The 24474-nt window shown below is 59.0% G+C and overlaps 1 protein-coding gene across 2 annotated transcripts; it reads right to left on the bottom strand.

Annotated features, from left to right (window-relative positions):
• Positions 1–1940: 1940 nt before the first annotated feature.
• On the bottom strand, positions 1941–22714 carry VPS37B (VPS37B subunit of ESCRT-I). 2 transcript variants are annotated; one of them, XM_037161072.2, is made up of 4 exons: positions 22526–22714; positions 7622–7793; positions 6244–6322; positions 1941–3236 (listed from the first exon to the last, which is right to left on the bottom strand). In XM_037161072.2, the coding sequence occupies exons 1-4, from the start codon at positions 22634–22636 to the stop codon at positions 2918–2920; spliced, it is 681 nt and encodes a 226-aa protein (XP_037016967.2). In that variant the 5' UTR covers positions 22637–22714; the 3' UTR covers positions 1941–2917. The 2 variants fall into 2 exon arrangements, with proteins under 2 accessions (XP_037016967.2, XP_037016966.2); XM_037161071.2 differs by lacking the exon at positions 1941–3236 and adding an exon at positions 3836–5705 and having other exon boundaries at positions 6244–6326.
• Between the last annotated feature and the right edge of the window lie 1760 nt (positions 22715–24474).

Below are 24474 nucleotides of genomic sequence, written 5' to 3'. Positions count from 1 at the left end.
GATAAATAAAATCTTAAAAAAAAAAAAAAACCATGAACAGTGAAAGGACAACAAACTCACAGTTATTAACAACCACACCTAAAACGAAAGCAAACTAAAAGGACAGCTAGATCAGGAGTGGAAACATAGAAATGAAGATCACCTGGAGGGTTAGCAACAGGGGAGTGGGAGGAGGGGAAGGGGGGAGAAGGTACAGAAAATAAGTAGCATAGACAGTAGATAGAAAATAGATGGGGGTGGCAAGAATAGTATGGGAAATATAGAATCTAAAGAACTTGAGACACATGGTCATAAACTAAAGGGGGGGTAATAGTGGGGACGGGGGGGGGTAGGGTGGAGGGGAATGAAGGGAGGGAAATAGAACAACTGTAACAGCATAATAAAAAAATAAATAAAAAAAGAAAAAAATTTTGTTTAATCTATTTAAAAAAATATTTTATTTACTTTTTAGAGAGAGGGAAAGGGAAGGAGAAAGAGTGGGAGAGAAACATCAATGTGTGGTGTTTCCCCCGCATCCCCTGCCAGGAAGCGGTCCCGCAACCCAGCCATGTGCCCAGACTGGGAATTGAACCCTGACCCTTTGTTTCACAGGCCCGCACTCAGTCCCCTGAGCCACACCAGCCAGGGCTTGTTTAATCTATTTTTAGAGAGAGGGAAAGATACTCCAGTGTGAGAGGGAGACACCCATCAGTCGCACGTCACACATGTCCTGAGGACTGAGCCGACAACACAGGTGCCCTGATCTCAGATTCCAACCAGCGACCTTTCCTTTTGCCAAGACGCCCAACCCACTGAACCTCACCGCCCCGCTGAGCCACACGGTCGGGACTAAACACCGCTGAGCGGGAAAAGCCCTCTACAGAAATCGGGCTCCCCCACGGGCAGGCACAGGCCTGGAGTCACGCTGCCCCCACTTACAATCGTGCTGTGCCGGAGGAAGAGGATGAATCGTCCACGCCCAGGCAGCCTCGCGTGGAAAGGGCAGGCACCCAGGGCGCCGTGGGGCAAGGCGGAGGGTTGCGTGCGATGACGTGTGCGGGGCGCGGCCGAGCGCGGTCACGGCCGCGGTGCGACGTACGTTCCCTCGCGATACTGCAGCTACTGTGACCTGCAATCCTCGGTCCTCCTGGCGCTTCCCACGTGGAGCAGTTCCGTGCTCAGCGAGGCTATTCCCGGGAAAAATGATTCAGTTGTGGAACAGAGCTTGGGTTCTCCACTCGACGGTCCTTTCACAACGACGCTTTTTTTTTTTAAAAGATTTGTATTAATTTGTTTTTAGAAGGGAAGCGGGGAAGAGAGGGAAACATGGGTGTGAGGTAGCTGCTCCTCGCGTGCCCTGCAACCCTTTGGTTGCAGCTGCGGCTCAATCCACTTAGTCAACCAATTAAGCGCAGGTGTGGGGGCAGGGGCAGTGGTCAGCTTGGATGGCTCCTGGTTGCTGTGTGGCCTCAGACAAGTGTCCATTCCCTGGCCTCTTTTTAAAAAATTTTTATTTACAGAGAGAGGTGTGGGGGGGGGGACATTAATGTGTAGTTGCCTCTTGTACGCCCCCTACTGGGGAATCTGGCCCGAAACCCAAACATGCTCCCTGAACTGGGAATTGAACCAGCGACCCTTTGGTTCACAGGCGGGCACTCAGTCCACTGAGCCACACCTGCCAGGCCTGATACTGTGTTTCTAATGGGAAAAACGTGATTCCGTTTTTGAACAAATCACCTCTCCCGCAGCCTTCTGAAACTAATTAAGTTTGAGAACTGAGGATCTTGTTGTCATAACCTGTGTCTTTCCATGCAAACCTGCTTTTGCCCATCCCCGTACAACTGCTTAGCAGACTGCCTACCACAAATCACACTCAATAAATGTTAGCAAGACAGTGATGTTTTCAAATGAAATGTTATTAGTTTTTAAAGAAGATTTTATTTATTCATTTTTAGAGAGAAGGGAAGGTCAGGAGAAAGGGAAGTATCAATGAGTGATTGCCTCTCACAGGCCCCCACTGGGAACCTGGCCGGCAACCCAGGCCTGTGCCTTGACTGGGAATCAAAACGGTGACCTTTTGGTTCTCAGGCTGGCTCTCAATCCACTGAGCCACACCAGCCAGGGCTACTTTATTATTTAAAAAATATTTTATTTATTTTTAGAGAGAGAGGAAGGGAGGGAGAAAGAGAAATATCAGTTGGTTGCCTCACGCCCCCAACGGGGCTCCGGGACTGAAACCCAGGTGTGTGCTCTGATCAGCAATCAAGCAGTGTCAGTTCACGGGCGGGCTCTCAACACAGCCACGCCAGCCAGGGCGTGTCAAACTTTACTTTCCTCGTGGCACGGCGTGAGCACTCTCTAGAAAGCAGATTATCGATTAGTTCGTTGACTCGTGTTTATCTGTTTACCCAGTAAGAACAAGAAGCCCGTGCAGGTGGCGTGTTATGTTTAATGTGCCCAGTATCTTGACAAACACCTAGCATTTGATGAGTATTTGTACTGGTTTTATTGGGGTGACATTGGTTAATAAAATTATATAGGCTTCAGGTATACAATTCTAGAATGCATAACCTGTATGTTGTATTGTATGTTCGGCGCCCCAAGTCCGCTCCCATCACCATTTCTTGCCCCCTTTACCCTTTTCTCCCTGGCCCACCCCCTTCCCTCCGGTGATCACCATACTGTTCTGTCTGAGGGTTGGATTTTTTGTTTTTTTGTTTCCTAATCCCTTCACTTTTTTTCACCCAATCCCCCCAAACCCCCCTCTGACAGCTGTCAGTCTCTTCTCTGCATGTGAGTCTGTATTTTGCCTGTTCATTTATTTTGTTCGTCAGATGCCACATGACTGAAATCTGTCCCTCCGCATCCTGTTCTCCGGGGCCGTCCACGCTGCCACAAAGGGGAAGATTTCCTTCTTTTCTAGGGCAGATGCCTGTTCTCACTCGCAGGGGAAAACAGCTTCAGAAGGGAGTTTGAAGTGGATGAGTCTCTCCACCCAACACAAGCCGGTGAACCTCAACTCGAACTGGCTCCAACTGAACTCACATTCAGTCCTCAGTGAGCAAACCTTTAACTGGAGACCCCAAAGGAGCAGCCTCAGGTCAGGTACTGTCCCTCCCTGGGCTTCCTCCTGAGCAAAGGACCAGGAGGGCAGGAGCAGGTCAGACAAGAATGAATGACTCACCGAACCCTCATCCAGGACACTGCCCGCAGTGGGGGCGGGACTGTGAATCTGGCTGTGAGCTTCCGGGCAGCCACTGGGAAAAGATAAACCATCAGCTACAAATTCTCTTAAATAACAAAGCCAGTCGCTTTCTCAGGAAACGCTTCCCTCGTTCTCACAGGCCACCCACAGCAGTGTCTCCCACGTGTCCCGCCAGCGCAGTGGCAGGAAGGGAGTGGTGGCAGGGACCTCGCTCTGAGTCCCCCTTGTGTTCCCACCAAGAAAAGTGCCTCCCACGGCAGCGCCCGAACAGCCGGCAGTGAGGGTCCCTGGGCCTCCTCCAGAAGGACACACCTCACCCGGGGGCGAGTCCCCAGAGCAAAGTGGCAGCCACTGAATTCTATCATTTAAAACAAGAACATCTTAATTCTCGTGAGCTGTGTAGCACGTGGGGACAGCCCTGGGGACAGAAAGGGCAGCCTCGGCCCCAAAGCCACATGAAGAACAAGCTTCCCTCCGCCCCTGACTTAGAACAGGCCCGAGGCTCCACTGTTGAGGCCGCGCCCCGGGACCAGCAGGCAGTGCACCCAGCGCGGTGGCCTCTATTTTCATCTTCGGCTGGCACACCAGTCCGCTTCACTGCCACTCGAGAATCAAGCTCATCACAAAGAGGTAGCTAAATGACAGGTCTCATTCATAATTCTCTATTTATTAAAAAGGGTCCTACATGTTACAGCCTCGGCCCTGCAGAGACGGTGAGGCCGGCAGGACCGGGCAGCCCCTCCCCCACGTCTGCACGGAGTGGCGCGGCGGGCTGCGCCCTGCGACGAACAGCGGGAGGTATCGGGGCGAGCGGCGCTGCCCCGAGACCCGCGACATGTGGCAGGCCGGATTGGCGTGCTAGTACGTTGTCCTTTCCAGCTTTGTTTTCTTTCAAAACCGTCACAACACAGTAGAGTTCAAGTCCAGGAGCAGAACTGGGTGGAAATGGGGTACAGAGGCTGGCGGCCCCACCAGGACAGGCTATTAGTAAGAGCTCTGCTTTTACTGTGGCCTCACAGGGGGCCGGGGTGTGGCCACAGCTGAGCACCAGCCTGTCAACAGCAGGTGGTAACTCGCTTGCACCAGGCTGAATTCAGCACGCGTGGCACCCCTAGACGGGCTCCCAGAGAGGCAGGGGGAGCGGCCTAGTTTGTTGGCACCCTCTTCTGTGGGGCGACCTCCCTCCTGCCGGGTCCCTGCCCCCACTGTGACTGCAGGGGAGAGTGGCTGAGGGGTTCCCGGTCCAGGGGGTGGGCTGCTCCTCCGCCTGCACCAAGCCCTCCCTGAACGCAGAGCCGGAGGCGCTGGGGCGGGGCGGGCGGGGCCTGCGGGGCGCGGGGGCAGCCCCTCCCCGGCACCAGGCGAAGCTAAGGCACACACCATGGGCCCGCGGGTCGCCGGTGGAACCACGCACTGCTTCTGAGACAAGAAATTGCATTCACGCCATCTGCGTTTAGAGCTGCTCAAAACAATGTTTTTATAAAGTTTCCCTGAATGGTCTTGTGTCAAAAAAGTTTTCTTTCCCAATATAAAACAGGAAAATCACCCACATGTAAAAATATTGGAGCACTACTTCGTAGAAACCCTGGGGCTGGCGGAGGCGGGCGAGACCGGAGGGGCCGGGCCGCAGCTGCTGTGCAAAGTCCGGCCCCCCGCCCGCGGGCTGGCCCTGGACATGGCAGTGGGCCAAGCACAAACCCTGTCTGTGGCTTTGAGGAGGTCCCGGTCTGGGGGAGGGGCGGCCCCACAGACTCCACGAGCACCTTCCCGGCTGTGACAGGCTGGGGCAGCAACCGTCTTAAAAACAAAGCAGAAACGGGGAGCCGTGCAATGGGAGGCCACGACTCTGGGGGGGTGCGGCTCCCGGGTTCACGAGTTCACCAACACAAGACTCAGAAACCACATGGAGATTGCAAACTGGCTCAAGGTCGGGGCCAGGCGGAGGCTGGGGCACGAACCAGGGCCCCGAGGCCCTCACCACCGCCGCCCAGCCGTTCTGGCCTCCTGAGTGCGGCGTCTCCCGGCCGGACTCAGCCCCTCACTGCAGGATGAAGCCTGGCTGGTGAGGCAGCCGAGGAGGGGGTCTCTGGGGGAGTGGTGGTGGGAACGGCGACACGAACTGCGCAGAGAATCCTTGCTGGAGGGGCAGGCCCACACGGGGGGGCAGGGGAGGGCACAGCGGTCCTGGGTACGCGGAGGCCTGTGCCGATCCCATGGCAGCGGTGAAGGGTGTGGCTAAGCGTCCTGCAGGCACTGGGGGCGGGATGCGCCGTGGCATCACGGAGGGGGCCCCGCTGGCCTCCGGGGCGGGGCAGGGCAGCGGGGAGGCGGGCGCAGGCTCAGCCGCCCTGGGCAGCAGCAGCGGGGCTGGGGCCGGCGGCAGCCTCGGCCTCCTCAGCACCATCTCCTGGAGCTTCTCGATCTTGACTCTCCGCACGTGGGCCAGTTTCCGCTGGCTCTGGTAGACGTCAATGAAGGCGTCCAGAGGAAGCTCCCCATCGAGAAACTTCTCCGCCATGTTCTGAAGCCGCAGGAAACGCCAGGTTACAGAGCGGCCTAGCCCTTGGGGAGGAAAGCCCCCCGTGCAGGGGGAGGCGGCACAGCCTCCTCCGGACTCCGGCCGGCCTCTCCTCCTCAGGCCCCCACCGCGCCTACTTCCTGCCCTCTCTCCTGATGTGGGCTGCAGCCCGTCCCCCCCCATCCGTCCCCCTCCTCGGGCTGCACCTGGCCACATACGGGGTCCGCAGGACAGAAACTGGCTCCTGCCCGCCAGGCCGATCTTCACACTGCGCCACCCACGTGGCCGCAGCTACGCCTGCCCCGCCCCCCACCCGGACTCAGCTCACTGGTGCTCAGCCTGCCACGGCCGAGTACTGCCCGCTCACCACTCAGAGCAGACAGCGCCTCAGCCACCGGCGCCCCTGGGACCCTCGCCCAGTCAGGGCAGCACTCCCCCCACGTGACAACCAGGAGCTCTGCAGCCCTTCCTCGGCCCACAGGCCAAGCTGCCCGGCTCACCGCCTGGGAGGGACAGGGCCAGGGACACTGACTGGCTTTACCTCCGTGTCCTCCTCAATCTTGGCTCCTTCCGCCTGAAGGAGTGCGAGCAGGGTCTCCAGGGAAGCGCTGCTGGGCTGGCTGTCTGGAAAAAAAACGGGCAGTGTGAGGGGGACACCGCTTGGCCCCCAAATAGCAGAGCCCACCCTCCTCCTGCCACCCTTCCACAAAGAGCCCTGGGGCCACAGGGCAACAGCCCCCCCCACTGGCAGCGAGTCCCCAGAGCGGTACATCCCGAACCAGAGCGCCCACCCAGTGTCAGAGGGCAGTCACTGAGCGTGTGACGCTGACCCCGTGCCCAGGGCCCTGGAGCCCCAGGACTAACTCCCACACGGCACACACATCCGAACTGCGGGGCCTGACCTGACACACACATGACCCCGCCCCCAACAGGGTCTCTGGGTGCATCCCCACCCCCACCCCGGGCAGCCCTGCTCACTGACACCTCGTCTCTCAGGTGGCCGTGGGCTGCAGGAGCCGTACCCCCCGTCTGTCACCTCGGTGGAGCCCACGTTCCACGGAGGCCACCCAGGCAGCCCCCAAGTCCAGCCGCTCTCCCAGACAACCCAGCTGGCACTGCGGTGCCATTTTTCGAAGGGACACCAACACCCGAGTCCGTGGGGGCCGTGCGGGGGGCAGAGTCAGAGTGTGCGTCCCCTGTGCTGGGGCTGTTGCCACGGGCTGTTCCAAGGCGGTCTCACCAGGTCGCATTTCTGCTGCCGGGCCCAGAGGCAGCGCAGGGGCGCCACTGCAACCCGCACTAAGCAGACGGCGTTGAGCCGGGCACCCCACGGTCTCCCTGCAACCTGCCCACGCACCCCCAGGGGCTGTGCACTGAGGTGCAAGAGCAAAATAGGCCAGCCCGAGGGGCTGGCTTCCTCCACCGCCTCCCAGCGCCTGCCTGCACAGGCGGAACCCTCGGATGACGGCCTTTCTCGGCCGTGAGCGGGAGACACCGGTCACGGCCCCACACGCAAACTGTTTCTTTGAGCCCTGGCTGGTGTAGCTCAGTGGATTGAGCGCGGGCCTGCGAACCAGAGTATCGTAGTTCGATTCCCAGTCAGGGCACTTGCCTGGGTTGCAGGCCAGTTCCCAGCAGGGGATGCATAAGAGGCAACCATACACTGATATTTCTTTCCCACTCTTTCTCCTTCCCTTCCCCTCTCTCGAAAAATAAATAAATAAAATTTTAAAAAATAAAATAAAATAAAAAGTAGCACTTAGTCAGTATTTGGAAAAAAAAAACAAAAAACTGTTTCTTCGAGCCCAGGGCGATCACGGCCCAACTGCTATTTTCCCCGTATGAACACTGCTTTCCCGGCCGGCAAAAGCGTGAGCCTCCCCCAGCTCCGCTCTCAAAAGGCCGCCCCAAAGGGTTACCTAATTTGGTCTTCTTCAGCTGGTAGGCCTCGAAGAGCACCCGCAGCTCCTGGTACTTCTGGGTCAGCCCGGCCTTCAGCGCGTCCAGCCGGGGCTGGAACAGGAGGTTCCCCTCCGCCAGGCTCCGGTTGCTGGCCAGTGTCATCTCTTTGCTCAGCTGAATGTTCTGGGTCTGCGAGGAACACAAGGACAATGAGACCCCCGTGTGCTAGGTCCCGGGCAGGTCCCTGGAGGTCCCCACCCCCCCTGATTTCTAGCCTGGACACTGCTTCCAGTTCTTTACGTTTTTAAAACATTTTATTTATTTATTTTCAGAGAGGGAAGGGAGGGAGAAAGTGGAGAGAAACATCAATATGTGATTGCCTCTCACGTGCCCCCTACTGAGGACCCAGCTGGCAACCCAGGCATGTGCCCCGACTGGGAATCAAGCAAGAGACCCTTTGGCTCTCAGGCCGGTGCTCCATCCACTGAGCCACACCAGCCAGGGCTGCTTCCGGATCTTGAAGTGCAAAGCCACTTCCTTTCCAGTGAGTTTGTCTCGTGACAAGTTCACTTTAGGGGCTACTCTGGGGCCAGAATTCCCTAACACACGTGAGCAGACAGCTGCCCGGATTCCACGCTAGGTTTTTTCACAGCTGGTTTCTGCTGTCCCAGGGGATGTCGGAGTCACCGGTCCCTGAGGAGGATCAGGTGGCACGACGTCCGTTCAGGCTTAACAGTCCTCAGGCTTAGAGACAAGCAAGCAGCCTGGGACCAGGGGAGGCGATCAGGGCACAGTGAGCCTGCTCCGCCCTCTCCTGTGGCCCCGTCCACCCAGGGCCTGACTCTAAGCTGGGGGAGGGGGCTTATCTGCCCCACAGGGGTTTCACTCTGCCCTCCCGGCAGTGAGGGTCACCTGAGAGCCAGAGGGGCCCACCTGCCTGGCCCTCCGGTGGGGGGTGGGCGGCGGTCACACTGGACCGGAAGGACACTGGAACGCGAAAGCAGCCACACAAGCCAGTGGTCCCTGCTGCTCACACCCTCTCCACTCGAGGCCCACCGCCCTTCCCCGAGAGCACGCCCACCGCAACCTCGCTCACTGGGCCGGGAGTCCAGCAGCTCACATGCCCCCTCTTGCCCAGGTTTCCCCTCAGGTCCCCTCTTCCACCCTGTGCCAGTCATCATGGGCCCCCCGCCCACTTCCCGGCCCCTTCCTTCCTCCCTGCAGCTGGGGGGAGCCCTGGCGGCATTCCCTCCGCCTCCGCCTCGAGCCCCACCCACGAGAGAATCCTGCCTGGCTCCCAGCACCCTCACCAGCACGCACACACGCACACACACGTGCACAACTTAGTGGTGTAGGAGAACAAGGACGAGGCCCATGGACTCGGGCACACAAGCACACACAGGCACCCACACAGATGAACGGGCCCTGGGCCCTGAACAGCGGGCGCAGCCTGAAACGGAGTTCAGGTCACGAGGAGGGAAGGGGCCTCCAGCTCCACACTCGGGAATCGGTGCCGTGGGGGCGCTCTCGTCCCTGCTGTGTTGCAAGGAGAGCTGGGGGCCGGGAAGGCCTGTGCGGGGGGGGGGGTCTCAGCAGGGCCCCGGCAGGCCCCTCTGCCCCAACCCTGAAGCCCTGGTCCACTGTGCGCTGTCCAGGGTCTTCCCGTCCACCGCTGGGCACTTTGAAGACCAAACAAGCAAAAATGAGCAGCGCACTCTCCAGCTGCTCAGGAGAACCGCTCAGCGCTTTCTTCAGCTCAAACACACAACTGCCACCGACCCCGAAACCGCATCTGGGGCTTCTGTCCTGGGAACACAAAACGGCGTTCCCCCGGCCTCACTCGCCATCGCCAAGGCTTGGGGCAGAGATGGGACGTGTCCTCAGCAGGCGAACGTGGGGCTGCAACGAGGACACACGGCACGGGCAGCACCGGGAAGGCAGCGGAGCGCGGACGGGGCTCCGAGAGGGAGACCTGAAGGATGCTCACAGTGACAGGACACCCTGCTGTCCCCCATGCTGAGCGTCCGAGGGTCTGTCTTCTGGCCGTGAGCGTGGTCACCTTTCGGGGAACTGGGGGAGGGCACACAGAGGCTCCCTCGGCGACTTCTCACGGACCTACCGCTGCCCCAGCGTCTCTGCTCTGAGCAAGCGCTCCGCCCACAAGCCTATCAGTCTTGTCTGAGGGACAGGCAGGGGCAGGTGGCCATGGCCACCGCCAGGACGCGGGCTCCGGCTCCCGGACCCCTGCTCTGACCCCACCGAGCCTGGTCCAGTGAGCACGTGCCAACGGCCACCACCTGCTGGGTGGTGGTGGAGACTCGGGTCTCAGCGCCCCACCGGGTCGTATCACTGCTGCACCCAGAAGCCGGTCCCACGAGGAAGCACAACAGAGGGCAGTGCCGGCCAGCAAGAGGCCAAGTGCAACTCAACTGATGACCCCTGAGCTACTAGCTACAGCTCTTTATGTCCTTTGTCTGCACGTGTTTTCACACTGACGCAGCCGCCCCCACCCCGCACCCACAGGCTCTTCCAGGGGACACTAGTGCTGAGGGGCAGGGGCTTCTTTTTTAGCCTCTGACACCTGCAGAGCTGGCAGGACAGGCCCAGGACCTCCGGGGGGCAGCACACATGGCGCTTGGCGAGGCCCGAGTGGCAGCTGCTCTGGGGGCTGCTGCAGAGCCAACCCCCACCACTCTCGGACCCGCCGCTCCAGCCACCACGTCTGTGACAGATCGGCTTGGAGGGACTGAGACGGCGTGACGCGGCTGCCGGGTCTCGGGAGCCACGGCGGAGCCAGCAGACGCGTCTGAAACTGCGAAGGGCATCACCAGCCCGGGGTGCTTCTCACGATCCTTCCTAGCAGAGAGGATCTTTTCAGGAAATAACCTCTCTGTGGTGAGGACACATTTTTATCAATGTGCTCAGTTTCACTTCAGTTCTCCTTTCTGCTCACAATCGAAGAAAAACAAGATGCAGGGAAGCAGCGCTCGCAGTGGGCTGGGCGGAGGGCCGCTTCTGCCGGGCAGGCGGCCGAGGGCCCCCACAGGCGGCCGCGGGGCCTCGGACCTCGGGGCCTTCCCGCTTCCCTCTCCCCGCTCGTGCAGAGAGGTGCCTGACTCATCACAACGAGCCGGCACAAACTCACAATGAAGTCTTCTCCGTAATTAAAACCACCTGTCGGGTATCAGCAGCGTCCAGGGCAGAGGCTGCAGGGAAATACGCTGCCTTTGTTCCAGAAAAGGGAACAGGCCTTTACACAGACGGGCCCAGGCAGGCGAGTCGGGAGCCCCCTGTCTCGCTCGGGGTGCTCACTGACGCTGCACAGAATGCGCTCCCCACCGCAACGCACAAGGCAGGTCTTCCTCACTTACCTAGGTTGGGGGCGTGAGGCAGACAGTAAAGGGCTCAGACGGAAAACAGACATAATCCCCCGAGTGGCACACGCAGTGGTTACGGATGGGACACCTCGGACGGGACAGCAACGCCTGCAGGGGGCTTTCCTGTCCAGACACCGCGTGAGGCTCTCGTTGGGGCGCTGCCTCCCCCGATGCTCCGGCGAGCCGACCGGCCGCACGTCCAGGCTGAACTCTTTTTATGAAAGAAGTGCCCAGAGCGGTGCCTCTACTCCTCCCCAACACTGTCCTGTCCTTGTCACTGTAAATGACGCTACTGAGTTGCTAGTGAATTTCAATAAATAAACAGAAACTCTCGATGGTGTGGTAAACACTTTAACACTCAGCACCCAGTGCATCCTGGGAACCTGAGCCGAGAGCACCGGGAGGCAGCCCCCCCCCCCCCCACGGAGCTGGACCTCGCCCTGTGACGAGGGGCTGGGCGTCCCCGAAGGCACAGCTTCACTGAGGTGGAACACCCCAGCTTGGTGTATGGTGGACACCCCGGACTGACGGCCCCCAACCAGGCCCCTCTCAAGAAACGCTGGTCCCGTCTGCTGTCGCTGCTTTCCTCTAGACGAGACTGAAGGGAAGTCATCTGTAACACGAGGACGAAGAACGAAACAAACTGTGGCTTCTGCACTTCCCTACCGGGAGACGGGGTGACTCGGCCTCATCAGGACGGTGAAGGCAGCAGTCGCACAGATCAGGTGACAAGGAGCCTGGCAGGGCACCCTCGTCCCCTTTCACAGTCCCATGCTCACTCCAGCTTGCCCACGACTGCAGGGTCGAGCTCTCCAAGGTCACGTGCAACGAGACTTTGGCCTTGAACGTTCATCTTCTGCTCGGGGAACAGACCCCTCTGGGGGTCACACCGTCCGCTGTGGTCTCCAAGGGGGGCCGGGGCCAGACGGGCCGGGGCCCTGGCAGCTGCAAGCTGAGCCCATGTTCACACTTCCCTCTGTGTGTTCCTGAGTTTCAGCGAGAAAAACCTTCCTGGCCACAGCGCTGGGCTGTTCAACAGGTTAACAGAACTAAAGATCTGGAAACAGTCCAGCGAAGGCACAGCACGAGGAAACTGCCCTTCAGCGGCGCCTCCTGGTGGGCTGTGCGAGCCCAACCGACCGACCGGCCAGCACCACCCCCAGAACAGCCCATGCCACCCCGAGTCCCCCCCGCTGCGGGTGGGACGGGACCACCGTCTCGGGAGCACCGCTCCTCCTCCTCCGCACAACTCACAAGTCTGTGTTTCAGATGCATTTTTACCTTTCTTGAAATAATAAAACACAACATGCTGGAAATGCTGTGCACCTTGTCCCATCTTTAATGTTAAAAGGCTGCACAAAAATTCACCAATTTGGTAAGTTTTTTAAAAAATGCATGCTGATATGACAGCTGTCACAGTAGGGTCTAACAAAATTGTTTTGAACAAAGTTAAAGACAACTAAGCACTACTACAGCCATTGTATGGAGAAAACCAAAGGAACGTTTTGGCCAGCCCAGTGTGTAGCGAGAGATGTCAGCAATAAGGAAACACGACGGGTGTGTGGGCCCTGATCATCACGCGCTATAAACGCTACGAGGAAAGAGACCTCGTTGTGAGGTCTGGGGGCTGCGTTCTGAGACCTGGGGGCTCTGGGTGGAGGACCAGCAGATGTCGGGTTGGGACGGCCAAGCTGGTGGCAGTGGGAACCGCCTCCGTCCCTGACCTCCTAAAAGTGAGGGGCTCCCGATTCCACGGCACAGTCTTGGTCCTACAGAATCCCTGTCTCAGCAGGTGAACCGGGGGAGCCCCTGAGCACCCCCACTCCGTTATCAGAACCAGTTAGCTGCGGGTTAGCAGGGTAGTTTGCTCAAAGCAGTAAATCTGCCTGCTCTTTTATTTGAGGCGAAGGTCTTCCCTTAGAGAAAGCGCCCCACTAGCTTGAGTCCCAGACCCCACAATTTCACGTGGAGAACTGAGAGACGCTGGACAAGCAAGGGGAGCAGAGTCCCCCTGGGACTCGCCAGCGCCCCCCGCCCCGCCCAGCGAATCTCCCCTAACACACTAGCGAGTCTTCTGGCGAATCACCGTCAAGTAACTCGTTCCACAGCCCCGGGCTCACGCTCTCCACTCCCCACTCAGGGTTCGGCGGTTGCCACACACGGTATTTAATCAAATCATCTCATTACTGTTGCAATAAAACCAGACCAACCAGGTCTGGGAGCAAACACATCTGCCTCTGGGCAGCGGAGCAGCTGTCTCGTGGGGACAGAAATGCCCGGCACCCGGTCACGGTCACGGTCACGGTCAGTCTGTGTGTTCCATGATAGGCACAGGCAGGGCTGATGCCCGGCCCCCACAGGCCAGTGCAGGGAGCCCAGGGCACAGCAGCTGCTGCAGTTTAAAGACCCGACCCCCCTCCCCTCCCCAGTAGGGCTGCCTCGAGGAAGACAGCCTTTTGAAACTGCTTTTCTTAGTAGCAGCTCCTGGCCGGGACAGCACCCAAAGTGTTCGTTTGTTGGCAACAGCTTAGGGTTCCTTCCTCTCCTCCAACGCCTCTTAACTGCAGTTTACAGGGAACGCTCCGGAACGTTCTGGGATAGCCCCTACACAGGTGCAAATAGAAGACGCCTACCCGGATGGACGGACAGATGGATGGACAGACGGACGGACGGAGCCTGGGTTTGTCTTGAAGGCTGCGTCTCCCGACAATTTTGCTTTTTCATCTCAAATGCACCATGACGTGAAGTTTCCAACACCTGACTCGAGAATTCATTTTACAGATAAAACTCTCTCTCACAGACTAAAATGATTCATCTCCTCTTCCGTATGAGAAAATGCTATTTCGATCATGGAATTTTTTTGTCTGCGGCTGAAGAAAGGGACTAATCAACACAGAACTAGCCATTCTGCTGAAACGTTCTAACCCCAAGTCCCACCTAATTAACATCTGACGCAGGGAGTTAGCTGCTCAAACCAAAAGCAGCGGCTGGACACTTGGGACTTAGCCATTTTCAGAAAAATGGAATGTCCATATTTTAATAGATTTACGTTCAACAAATGTTAATTGCAATACAATTTATAAAAGCAAAAAAAAGCAGCTAAATACCCAACAAGAAGGGAACGACAGTCACACGAATCACACGCCACCTGGTGAGGGGCCACGTGAGCGTGAGAAGTACCGTGACAGAGCACCCCGAGGACCCAACGCCGAGTGTGATGAAACACACGGGAAGGGCACGCACGCACAGGGTGACCCTGGGGGACACACGGAACGAGACGTGTGAAGTGTCTGTCCCTAGTCTGCCTCTGGGAGGTGGCCCGGCACGCAATCTTTTTTTTAAAAAATATTTTATTTATTTATTTTCAGAGAGAGGGGAAGGGAAGGAGAAAGAGAGGGAGAGAAACATCAGTGTGTGGTTGCCTCTCATGTGTCCCCCACTGGGAACTGGCCTGCAACCCAAGCATGTGCCCTGACTGGGAATTGAACCTTGATCCTTGATCTCATGGTTCACAGGCCCGCGCTCAATTAACTGAGCTACACCAGCCAAGGGCTGCACACAATCTTATTATCTTCTTCCTCTCCAGTTTTCTACAGTGAAAGGTTTTTCTATAATAAACACGTAAAAGACAGTTATTTTTCAAGGTCTGACTAGCTGGGCGAGGACGGCCGTGGGTGAGGCAGACCCTCATCATGAAGACCCAGGAGCTGCTGCGGCTGAGCCCAGCACCTGCGGGCGGCGGAGGCAGGGGGCCTGTGTATCCCCCAAAGAGGCGCTGCCGAACGGAGCGTGCCCCGCCAGACCTGGTCCCAGGGGCTCTGGGGCGACCCGGTCCCCCTGGGGAGCTTCCCCACGCGGCACAGGCCACAGCACACACGACAAAATGAAAGGCTCTCACTTCACCGGTGGTTCCCAACTCACCTCGCACGGACCTGTCAACCGGACCACCACTCACGCCCACGGAGTCAGGGAAACCACTCAACACGGCCACGCACCGCGCCAAACCACGCCAACCGCTCAGAAACATTCTTACTTCCTCTGCGTAGCAACTCAAAGCAAGGATGGTTTCATATTACTCCCATTTTATTCTTTTTCATCTTTATTGATTAACTTTAGAGATGTGGGGGAAGGGGGGAGAGAGAGAAACATGGATCTATTGACCCTCTTATCTACGTGTTCACTGTTGAGTCTTGTATGTGCCCGGACTGAGGATCGAACCTGCAGCCCTGGTGCGTCAGGAGGACGCTCTAACCCACTGAGCTGCTCGGCCAGGGCCTGCAACGCTCCCATTTTAAAGAGGAAGACACTGGCATTTCAGAAGGTTCAGCTGTGTCTGTTTCCCAGCAACCCTGTCCCACCCTGACCACCAGGCTCACTAGGTGGCCTTTCCTCAAGGATTTTATTTACTTTCAGGGAGAGGGTAACGAGGGAGAAAGAAAGGAGAGGAACGTCCATGTGTGGTTGCCTCTCATGCGTCCCCCACTGGGAACCTGGCCTGCAACCCAGGCACGTGCCCCGAGTGGGAATCAAACCTGAGACCTTTTGGTTCCTAGGCCTATGCTCAATCCACTGAGCCACACCAGCCCGGGCTGTTTTCCTCCCCTTTTCCTGGCATTTATCTCTTGGTGGTGTCATGGGCCCTACAGCACAGGTGGCAAACTAGGGCCCGAGGGCGGAGTCCTGTCCTCCGTCTGGTTTGATCCGGCCGGGGCAGCGCCGAGCTCTTGCTTGACTGTTCAGGAGTAGCTACGTTTACACAGCCCTAGCCTGTGTTCGGCCCTTTGAAGGCGACCTCGAGGCTGATGTGGCCCCGGTGAAGATGAGTGTGACACCCCTGCCCTGCTTGTCCCTCCCCACACCTTCAGAACCCTGCAGGGACAGATTAGCCGTGCGCCCGGGGGGTTATCTGCGTGGCCGGCAAAGCCAGACCGGCTGCGCGCCGAGCCCAGCTCCGAGGCGGGTCTTCTTATCAATCGTTTCGGCCTGGCAACCGACGCACCAGCCTTCCGGTCTCATCCCCCTCTGCTCGTCCTCCTGCTGGCTGCCCGAGCCACTGACATAAACCGCATCCCCCACTCGGGATCCTCCAGGGACCCCCTGACCAGCCCCCTAAACCCAGGCTGCTGCTGGAGGCACCAGGCCACCTACCCAGTTCCTGCTTGTCTCTCTGGCCTGTCCCCCCGCCCCCACCCTGCCCTGCCCTGCCCAGGCCCCTGAGGCCAGGCCTGGAACAGGCCCAAGTGCACACTCCCCTGGCCGCCCACCCTGCCAGGAAGCCCTCCCCTCCTCACCTGCCTGCCCGCCCTCCTGCTCCTGAGTCATCTCCTCCGGGAAACATGCCCAGCTGTCTCCCCACCCACCAGGGCACGTCCGCCTCACTGTGTCACACAGACACCGTCCTGGGTCACACAGGGTGTCACACAGACACCGCCCTGCACCGTCCCAAGGAATGGGAACCTCGTGGCTTAGCGGTTTCAGACCCCACATTCCCCAGGTGGGGCCTGTGGGCCGCGGGAGTGAAGGGGTGCCCCCGGCCTCCAGCAGACGCGTTCCGGGAAGTGCTTCCTGGTGGCTCTGTCCCTCCGCCACCCAGCGCGGGCGGTGGACACCAATACAACCTCTGGGTGCCCTTCGCCAACCCGGGCGACAACAGGAGATCTGACCCAAAAGGAACATCAGCCACAGGCCACTGCGTGTCCTCACACAGACTGTGCAAGCATCTGCTTTCCACATCAACCCACGGGCATGGGCACGGGCGCTCCCCACAGTTCCGTGAGAAACGCTTTCCAGAGCTGCCCCTGCCGGATGGACACGGCCAAGCTGCCCCAGCCCACCCCTCCACTGTCGCTCTGGCCAGTGAAGACACTCCAGAGACCTTCCTGTCTCCGTACCGTCTGGGGGGACGGTTCTCCAGAACGATGACGGGATCCGAAACACCCGCAGAGCCGAGGAAGGGAAGGGACCGCCATGTCACACGTGGGGACAGCATCTGACACACGGCCCTTACAAACAGCCCCACGCACCTGCCATCACCCCCTAGCAACCTTCTGCTCCCAACACGGCCGGGAACGGCGCGTCGGCAGCCGCGCTCTCAGCCCGGGCGCCCCGTGGGTCCGCACGGACGGCCGAGGGGCTCGGGCTGCCCCGGTGCCCGCTCCGCAGTCGCGTCCAGCTCGGGCGCTGACGCACGATGCCCGCTTGTCTGTGCCAGGTCAGCGCACTCATTTCTCTGCCTCTGAGGCCCCCCTTTCTGCCCCGCACCCATCGTTATACTCAGTGACCTTTCCCCCTGACTGCACCGACCACTTGCAGGAAGCCGGCCCCCAAAGTCGGCGCCCGAGCCCCGAACCGCACTCCCGACTGCCTGCCGGCCGGTGCTGTGTAACTGCCCTGTCCGCCCCTCTGGCCCCTCTCGCCCGCTTCCGCTTGAAGCCGGGCTATCTGCGTGCACTTGGCGGCACTCACGGGGCACATCCTGTGGGCCTGGCCGCGTGCTGGGTGCGGGGACAGAGATAAGCGAGTCCCGGGCTCAGCGGGGCTCCGGGAAGTGGAGGACTCCCACGGTGTGTGCCAAGTGCCATGGAAGAGTCGGGCAAAGAGGCTCAGGGATCGTGTGTCGGTGACAGAGGAGGTGTGTCGGGCAGGGAGGGGCCCGCTCCACAAGGACACGGAGATGGGAGCGCACAGCTGGCCTGGATCTCCTCTCCAGACCCGAGTTCGAGTCCTCCGTCCTTCTCACCCGCACGTCCGTCCCGCCTTCAGCCCGGCCTGCCCGACCCTCCCGGTGCCCGTCCAGCCCATGCTGCTGCCCAGCCCGTCCCCCTAGAGTGCACCACAGCGACGGAAGCTCACCGCCTCCAAATTCACCGCCACGAGCCCGCAGCCTGGCACCCTGCCCCTGCCCACCTCACTTCCCGTCACACCCCCCACGCACAAGCACGTCTGATCTGGCGAAAGGGGACAGTGCCCACGAGTCATAAAACCTGTCCCGTGCTCTCCTGCTCTGTGCCTGCACCTACACTGTCCCCTCCTCCGGACCCTCCACGCTTGTCGGTCACCATGGTAACAAGGGAAAGAAACACCCAGTCCTGGCGGCAGGGAGAGCATTCTCCCGGCTGGGCCACCGGCACCAGGACCCAGCCCAGACCTCTCTGCACCTTCCCGACCAGCCCCGGCCCTCCGCTCACTCTCCCATAGCAGCCATCCGTCTGCGTGGCGGCTCCTCCCCAACCGCAGCTCGGGCTGCACCCTGTCCCCTTTCTGTCTCTTCTGACGCCTGGCAGAGCCAGTGCCCCAGAGCCGGGGACTGGACACGGAACCGTCCTGAAAGGGCCGCAGAGACACCGTCCGTGCCTTTCCGTTCCAGCAATGCCAGCTGACGGCAGAGACCTGCCAAGGGCCCGCCTGGGGCCGGGGGACCATGCGAAGCATCTCGTGGCCCTGGTCTCACTGAATCCACGCACGACCCTCTGATGCAGGTCACTGCCCACTATCCCCTTCATTTTCAACGAGGAAGCTGCCCCTGGAGAGTCTGACCGGCCACACCGCTGCTGCCAGAAGTCAGTTCTGTCCTCCGCCACCCACACGGCACTTGCGATCAACGCAAAGGAAGGAGAGAGCAATGATGTAAATGATCAAACTTCTACAGTTTCTACTACGCCAGTCTAACAGTCCTGAAAACTCTTGCTGAAGAAGGGGCACCAGCCTCTCCCGAGGGCTTCCTCCACACCAGGGCCGGTCTTCTCCTGAGACCCCGCGTGGCCCGGCGAGAACCCAGGAGGCCAGCGGGGCGGCTACCCCCCTTCACGGTGCAGGAACCGAAGCACTGAGTTTAAAGAACTGAAATGAGATTACACAACACCCGTGATGCCTCCTTTAAAAAGAGAAAATCAGCCTGTCTGGGCAGTTCAGTTGGTTGAAGCATCATGGCCGTGTGCGCCAAAGGCTGCGGGTTCTATTCTGGGTCAGCGCGCACCCCCGGGTTGTGGGTTCGATCCCCGGTCGGGGCGGTTGTGGGAAGCAACCCATCTGTGTTTCTCTCTCATGCTGACGTCTCTCCCCCACCCCCTTCTCTCTCTCTCTCTCTAAAAAGCAATCAACAAGTCCTCGGGTGAGGGTTAAAAGTTAAAAAAAAATAGAATTAGATATAACTCAAATTCCAGAAAACATCCGGGGCACAGTAATTTTGCACTCCAGCTACAGTCACAGGTCCGCACAGGAGGCTGACACGCAAGGGCGGGGCCTCACCACGCGAGCAGGAACGAACACGGGCCACACACGCGGGCAGAGTGGGGCTCTCAGCTCCTGCACCCCGGCCGCCCAGTGCTCCCCGAGTGCAGCAAGGCCCGTCCCTCCCCCCGCCCATGAGCCTGGCCACCGAGTCAGTCCCAGGGCAGCCCGGCAGCCGCCCCGCCCCCCAGCTCCCCGGAACACACCCCAGCGAGGGGTCAGCTCCTCCCGGACCAGACTCTTTATTTCCCACAACCCAGTCTGTGTTTCGGGCCCTCGGTGTCCTGGCACCGAGGGGGCATTCTCACTGGCCATGGGAACAGAGGTCCTGAATTTGAATCCTTAGCACCAACCAATCAGCATCTCCCCCAAAAGCGCAGAGGGAGAAGTGACCCGACCTGCAGCTGCCCAAGCCCCTGAGCGACAGTTCCTTTTAAGGGAGCGCCCTGCAAGTTCACGGGGGTTCATGTGGACTGAGAGAGACCGGCGCATTCCACCACTGTGTAAAAATAACTTTAAATAAAAATAAAAACGTGTGCCTGTGAACCACCAACCCACGGCACCAGGAAAAACCGCCACGAGACCACGGAGACAGGGTGCAGAACGAACAGAAGGACCAGAGAGGGCGAAGATGCCGGCCGGGCCCAGAGGCGAGGTGGCCCCGGCCCCGCCGAGACCTCGATGCCCAGGCATCTTCCTAGCGCGCACACCGCAACTGACACAGCACGACACCTGCTGCATTTAAACCCAACGGCGAATGACTTCGAAACCCAGCCACACTTCCCAGTCACCACAAAACAGCCCCCTCGGGCCGGGAGGAGCCCTACTCTGCAATTTGAAACACAGCCTTCTGCCAATTAAAAAGAAAAGCCTTTGATTCAGGTTAAGAGACTGCTATGAAAGGCCTGTTCCATGCACCGTCTCGTCCGACCCCAACTGGGACAACTGGAGCATTCTGACCACAGAAAGGGAAAGTGTTTCTTAGGCCGGTGGCAAGTAAAAATGTACTTAGACTTCTGGACATGAGACCTTGTCGGCTTGTCAGGATGCGCTGCTGTGAGCGACTGCCAGCGCGCTTTCTAAAAAGACAGGACAGCGCTGCCCAGCACGCCCTCTGCTGCCACCCACACCTCAGTCCGGGAAACAAAACCAATCCCATTATCCTTCAACCGCCACCGGAGAGGCCAAGTGCCTCCCCGCAATCACAGTGTTGGGACTCGGCCAAGGCCAGCAGGAGGGGCGGCGTGATTCCACAGCCTGTTCTTTCCCAGCACAGTGTAAAGGCTCCATGCGGTGGAGAGTGTCCGGTTCACAAAGTATTGTCTTGTCTCGCAACCTCCCCCAAATAAACCAGCGCGGTAACGTCAGCCGCTGAGCAGAACGCCGGTGGCCAGCAACGCCGGTTATTCGTGGTACACCCGTTCGCTGCACAGGACAAGGGTGACAGGATCTGCCGAGTGTCACCGTGGCTGGGTGAGCTATCTGGCTAAGGTGTTCTGGTCTTTGCGTTGTTTCCTGGTTTCACTTAAAAGCACTGCGCCCTGGAGAACAAACCGCTGCTGAATTATGGCCATGAACTATGTGGTCTAGTAAAGTGGAGTTCAGCCAGTCCCCAGTATTTGTACAGGATCCTCTGGTATGAAGGTCACCTTTGCTCAAAAAAAAAAAAAAACCCAAACCACAATAAACAGAAACCCTGCTAGATTAATTTGCCTTTCCCTTTAAATAGGGATCTCCAGTTTCGTAGGCAGACGGGACAAGGGAGGCCCCTCACAGCCTGTCAGCAGAGCTGCTCGGCTCCACGGTCTTCCTGCCACTCAAGGGCACTTTATTTCTATTAATGTCCCATCAACAGAAGCTCAGTGCTTGTGTCCCACAGCAGAAAACACACCTAGTGTTTCGCTCTGACACCGGCAACATGCCTGCCGGCAATCAACAAAAGGTCTCCTGGCAACTGCCAGGCAGAGAAACTGGGCAAAGATTTTCTTTCTGTGGAGACATGAAACTCTCATTCAGTTGGGAAAGATGGATTTTGTCACTTATTATTCTCCGAAATGGAAGTGCCACATGGAGACCATAATGGGGTAAACTGCACCTCGGAGCCACGTTCTATGTATGCGCCAAGTTACAAGCCAGAGAATACAAGGGGTTTATTAACGGAAAGACTGATACCATCTTACTACAGTGGCCTCTCTGTAGCCCCGGACAATGATCTGTTGAGGGTTTTCCAGGGATTTTGAATGTGCAACCTCCAGACAAGCCCCTCTGAAGGGGCCTGGCTCGGGGCTGAACAATCCCTCTTCGGAAAGAAAGCCAAAAGGGCCCCCCTTCCCCGACCCCCACCCCCCTGCCACGGGCTTCTGGGTGAGAGGCTGGCTCAGCCCCGCAGGCGTGGGAAGTCTCAGACTTCAGAGACAAAGGAGGAGGAATGGTGGATGGGCCGGAGAGCGGGGGATCAGCCTGGGTCCACCTGCTCGGCCAAGTCCCAGACCCACGGGATCGGTGGTTCAGAGAAAGAGTTCAAAAGGCTGGGAGGCGGGGAGGCGGAAGCACAGGGTCAAGTCAGTTGCCCCGTGGGAAGGGAGGGAGCCCTGTGCCATCAAAGAGGTGGGGGTGGGCTGTCAGCTCCACGAAATCTCCTGGGTGGGGGGTGGCGTAAGACAGTTAAGGCAAAGTCACCCTCGGCCAGCACTGCCTGGCATTCCCTTCTTTCGCGGAGCGGAAGGCAGCTCTTACTGAGAAAGGGGTCCTACCACCCCCCTTAAGCCCACCCACACCCCTGGGATAACTCTGTTAGGGCCATTTCCAAATTCAGTCGACCCCAGGGGGTACCTCTGATCCCCGGGATCGCTCAGCTACGCAGACCCCTCCCGTGTTGCACTGGCTGAGTCTGAACCAGGCCTCCCCACCCCCGACACCCGCGCCCAACCCCAAAGCTCATCTCACGACCGCACGCCGGGCCCAGCTAGGGGCACTCGGCCCCCCCCCCAGCCACCCCGGCACCCCCCACAAATGCTCTCCTGAAGTTCATGCCCAGCTAGTTCACTCAGCCCTTCAAATCCCGGTCTAAGACCCCAATAACCGCCCCAGTCTCCATGTATCCCTCCACCTTCCCCTGAAGCTCCCCCCAAATCTCTGCCCAGACCCAGCCCTCGGCGCCCGCAGTCCGGTCTGCCGTCCCCAATCCTCGACCACAGTCCCCCTCGGCCCCCCAGCCCCGTCTGCGGGCGCTCTTCCCCGCTCGGCCCGCGCCCGGCTCCCTCACCCCCGACGCCCTCGCGGCCCCCCAACACCCGGCGCCGCCCGCCGGCTCACCTCCTCCATCTTCTGCACCATCTCCGCCAGCTGCCCCTCGTCCTCCAGCAGGTCGTTAAGCTGCACCAGCGACAGCCCCGCGAACCGGGCTTCGCCCCCGGCGCCCGCCATCCCCGCGTCTCGGGCGCCACCACCGCCGCCGCCGCTCCAGCCGCCAGGCTCCGCCGACCGGAAGGGCCGCCCTCAAAGCCCGCCCCCGAAGGGGGGGACACGTGACGCCAGCCCTGTGGCGTGACGTCATCGCCGGGCGGGCGGGGGCGGAACCGGCCCTCCACGTGGAGGGACGCGGGAGTCGGTGGGGTGTCTCTGCGAAGGTGGGAGTTCCTAAGGGAAGGGAAAGGGGCCGTGGGGCCAGCTTGTGACATAGAAAGTGGCAGCGATGATGTCACTGTCCCCAGGGCACGCACCATGACGTCATAATAGCCTTTTCCTCGAGGAAAAGATATTCAAAGACCCGGAGAAAGGGGCGGAAAGAAGGAAGTTACCGCTGCAGCCTGTCCAAGCCCAGCAGGGCCCACGGGAGCCCACAGAGGGGACCTCATGGCTTCTCCAGATCCGGGGGCCGCCAAGGCTTTCGCTCAACCAATGTTTATGGAGGCCCATGTGTGGACTAGGCTTGGGTTCCAGGGGTGTCTCTGGGCCACACAGTAAACACACTGCCACGCGTAATCACAAAAAGAAACTCATAATGTTTTAAGTAAGGTTCCGATTTTGTGTTGGGCCGCGTTCATGGCCATCCTGAGCCGCATGCCGCCTGTGGACCGCGGGTTGGAGGCCCCTGGGTTACACCGCCGGGCGTCAGAGAGAAAGGATGCCTTCCGTGGGGAGCTAACGGTCCAGCTGGGAAGCAAACAAATCACATGGCTACAAGCTGGGAGAGGCTAAAGAAGGAACTGAATGTTGAAATAAGAGGACAAGAGGGAAGCCCTGACCTGACTCAGTGGGTTGAGTGTCATCCCTCAAAGCCAAAGGCCGTAAGGTCCCAGGTTCGATTCTTGGGCAAGGCACATGCCTGGGTTGCAGCCAGTCCCCGTTGGAGATACGTGAGAGACAACCTATCCACATTTCTCTCTGACCTCGAAGTTTCTCTCCCTCCTGTCCCTGATCTCTGAAAATAAATAAATAAAATATTTTTCTTTTTTAAAAGAGGCTAAGGGGGAACTTTCAGAGAATGAAACATGGCCCCTCAGAGAAGGTGGCCTCTAAGCAGAGCTAACGAACCAGCCCGGGGGCAGGCAGAGCAGCCCGTGCAAAGGGTGAGCTTGGTCCGTCCAAAGACGGGGCAGGGGGCCAGACGGCTGGGTCGCCACCAGCAGGGACCCATGCTCGTGGTCCCTTTGCACCCACTCAGAGGAAGGCGCCTGGACATCCAGGTGCCCAGCCTGTGCCCTTTTTTACCGTGTGGGGTGTGATTGCTCAGTCTCCCCCGCTATCTGGAAGTCGCCCGAGATCCAGCAGCCCGGGGACTCATCCTGCTTTGGAACCTGCCACAGTTGTTGAAAGGGTCCTAAGTCTGAGATCCACTGCTGCAGCCCCCTAATTTTTAAAAAATATTTTATTTATTTACTTTTAGAGAGAGGGAGAGAAACATCAGTGTGTGGTTGCCTCTCATGTGTCCCCTACTGGGAACCTGGCCTGCAAACCAGGCATGTGCCCTGACTGGGAATCGAACCGGAGACCCTTTGCCTCACAGGCCCGTGCTCAATCCACTGAGCCACACCAGCCAGGGCAGCCCCCTAATTTTACACGGAAAGAAACTGAGGCCCCAGGACAGGAAGTTCGTTTTTGTTTCTTTGTTTCCAAAATCAAACAAACAAACCAGCAGGTCCAGCACCCAGGCTGGCGTCCACCATGCCGGCACCGTGCCCCACCGGGCTGGTCCTGTAACTTGGCCCTGAACACAGTGCAGGCATTCAGGGGCCGCTCCTCGGCCGCCTGGGGCGCTCTGT

Source organism: Artibeus jamaicensis, unplaced genomic scaffold (genome assembly GCF_021234435.1).
Source record: "Artibeus jamaicensis isolate MK-2021 breed Jamaican fruit bat unplaced genomic scaffold, CSHL_Jam_final contig_525, whole genome shotgun sequence".
In the NCBI taxonomy this organism is placed as follows: domain Eukaryota; kingdom Metazoa; phylum Chordata; class Mammalia; order Chiroptera; family Phyllostomidae; genus Artibeus; species Artibeus jamaicensis.
This window is presented reverse-complemented; position numbering and strand designations above follow the sequence as displayed.

Bases quoted from the DNA above. Each gene is read 5' to 3' on its own strand.
- VPS37B (XM_037161071.2), bottom strand. From the start codon at position 22,636: ATGGCGGGCGCCGGGGGCGAAGCCCGGTTCGCGGGGCTGTCGCTGGTG. The intron at 7,794-22,525 runs GTGAGCCGGCGG...TGTTCCTCGCAG, and splicing joins TGGTGCAGAAGATGGAGGAG to ACCCAGAACATTCAGCTGAG. The intron at 5,706-6,243 runs GTAAAGCCAGTC...CTGCGGCTTCAG, and splicing joins AGATTGAGGAGGACACGGAG to AACATGGCGGAGAAGTTTCT.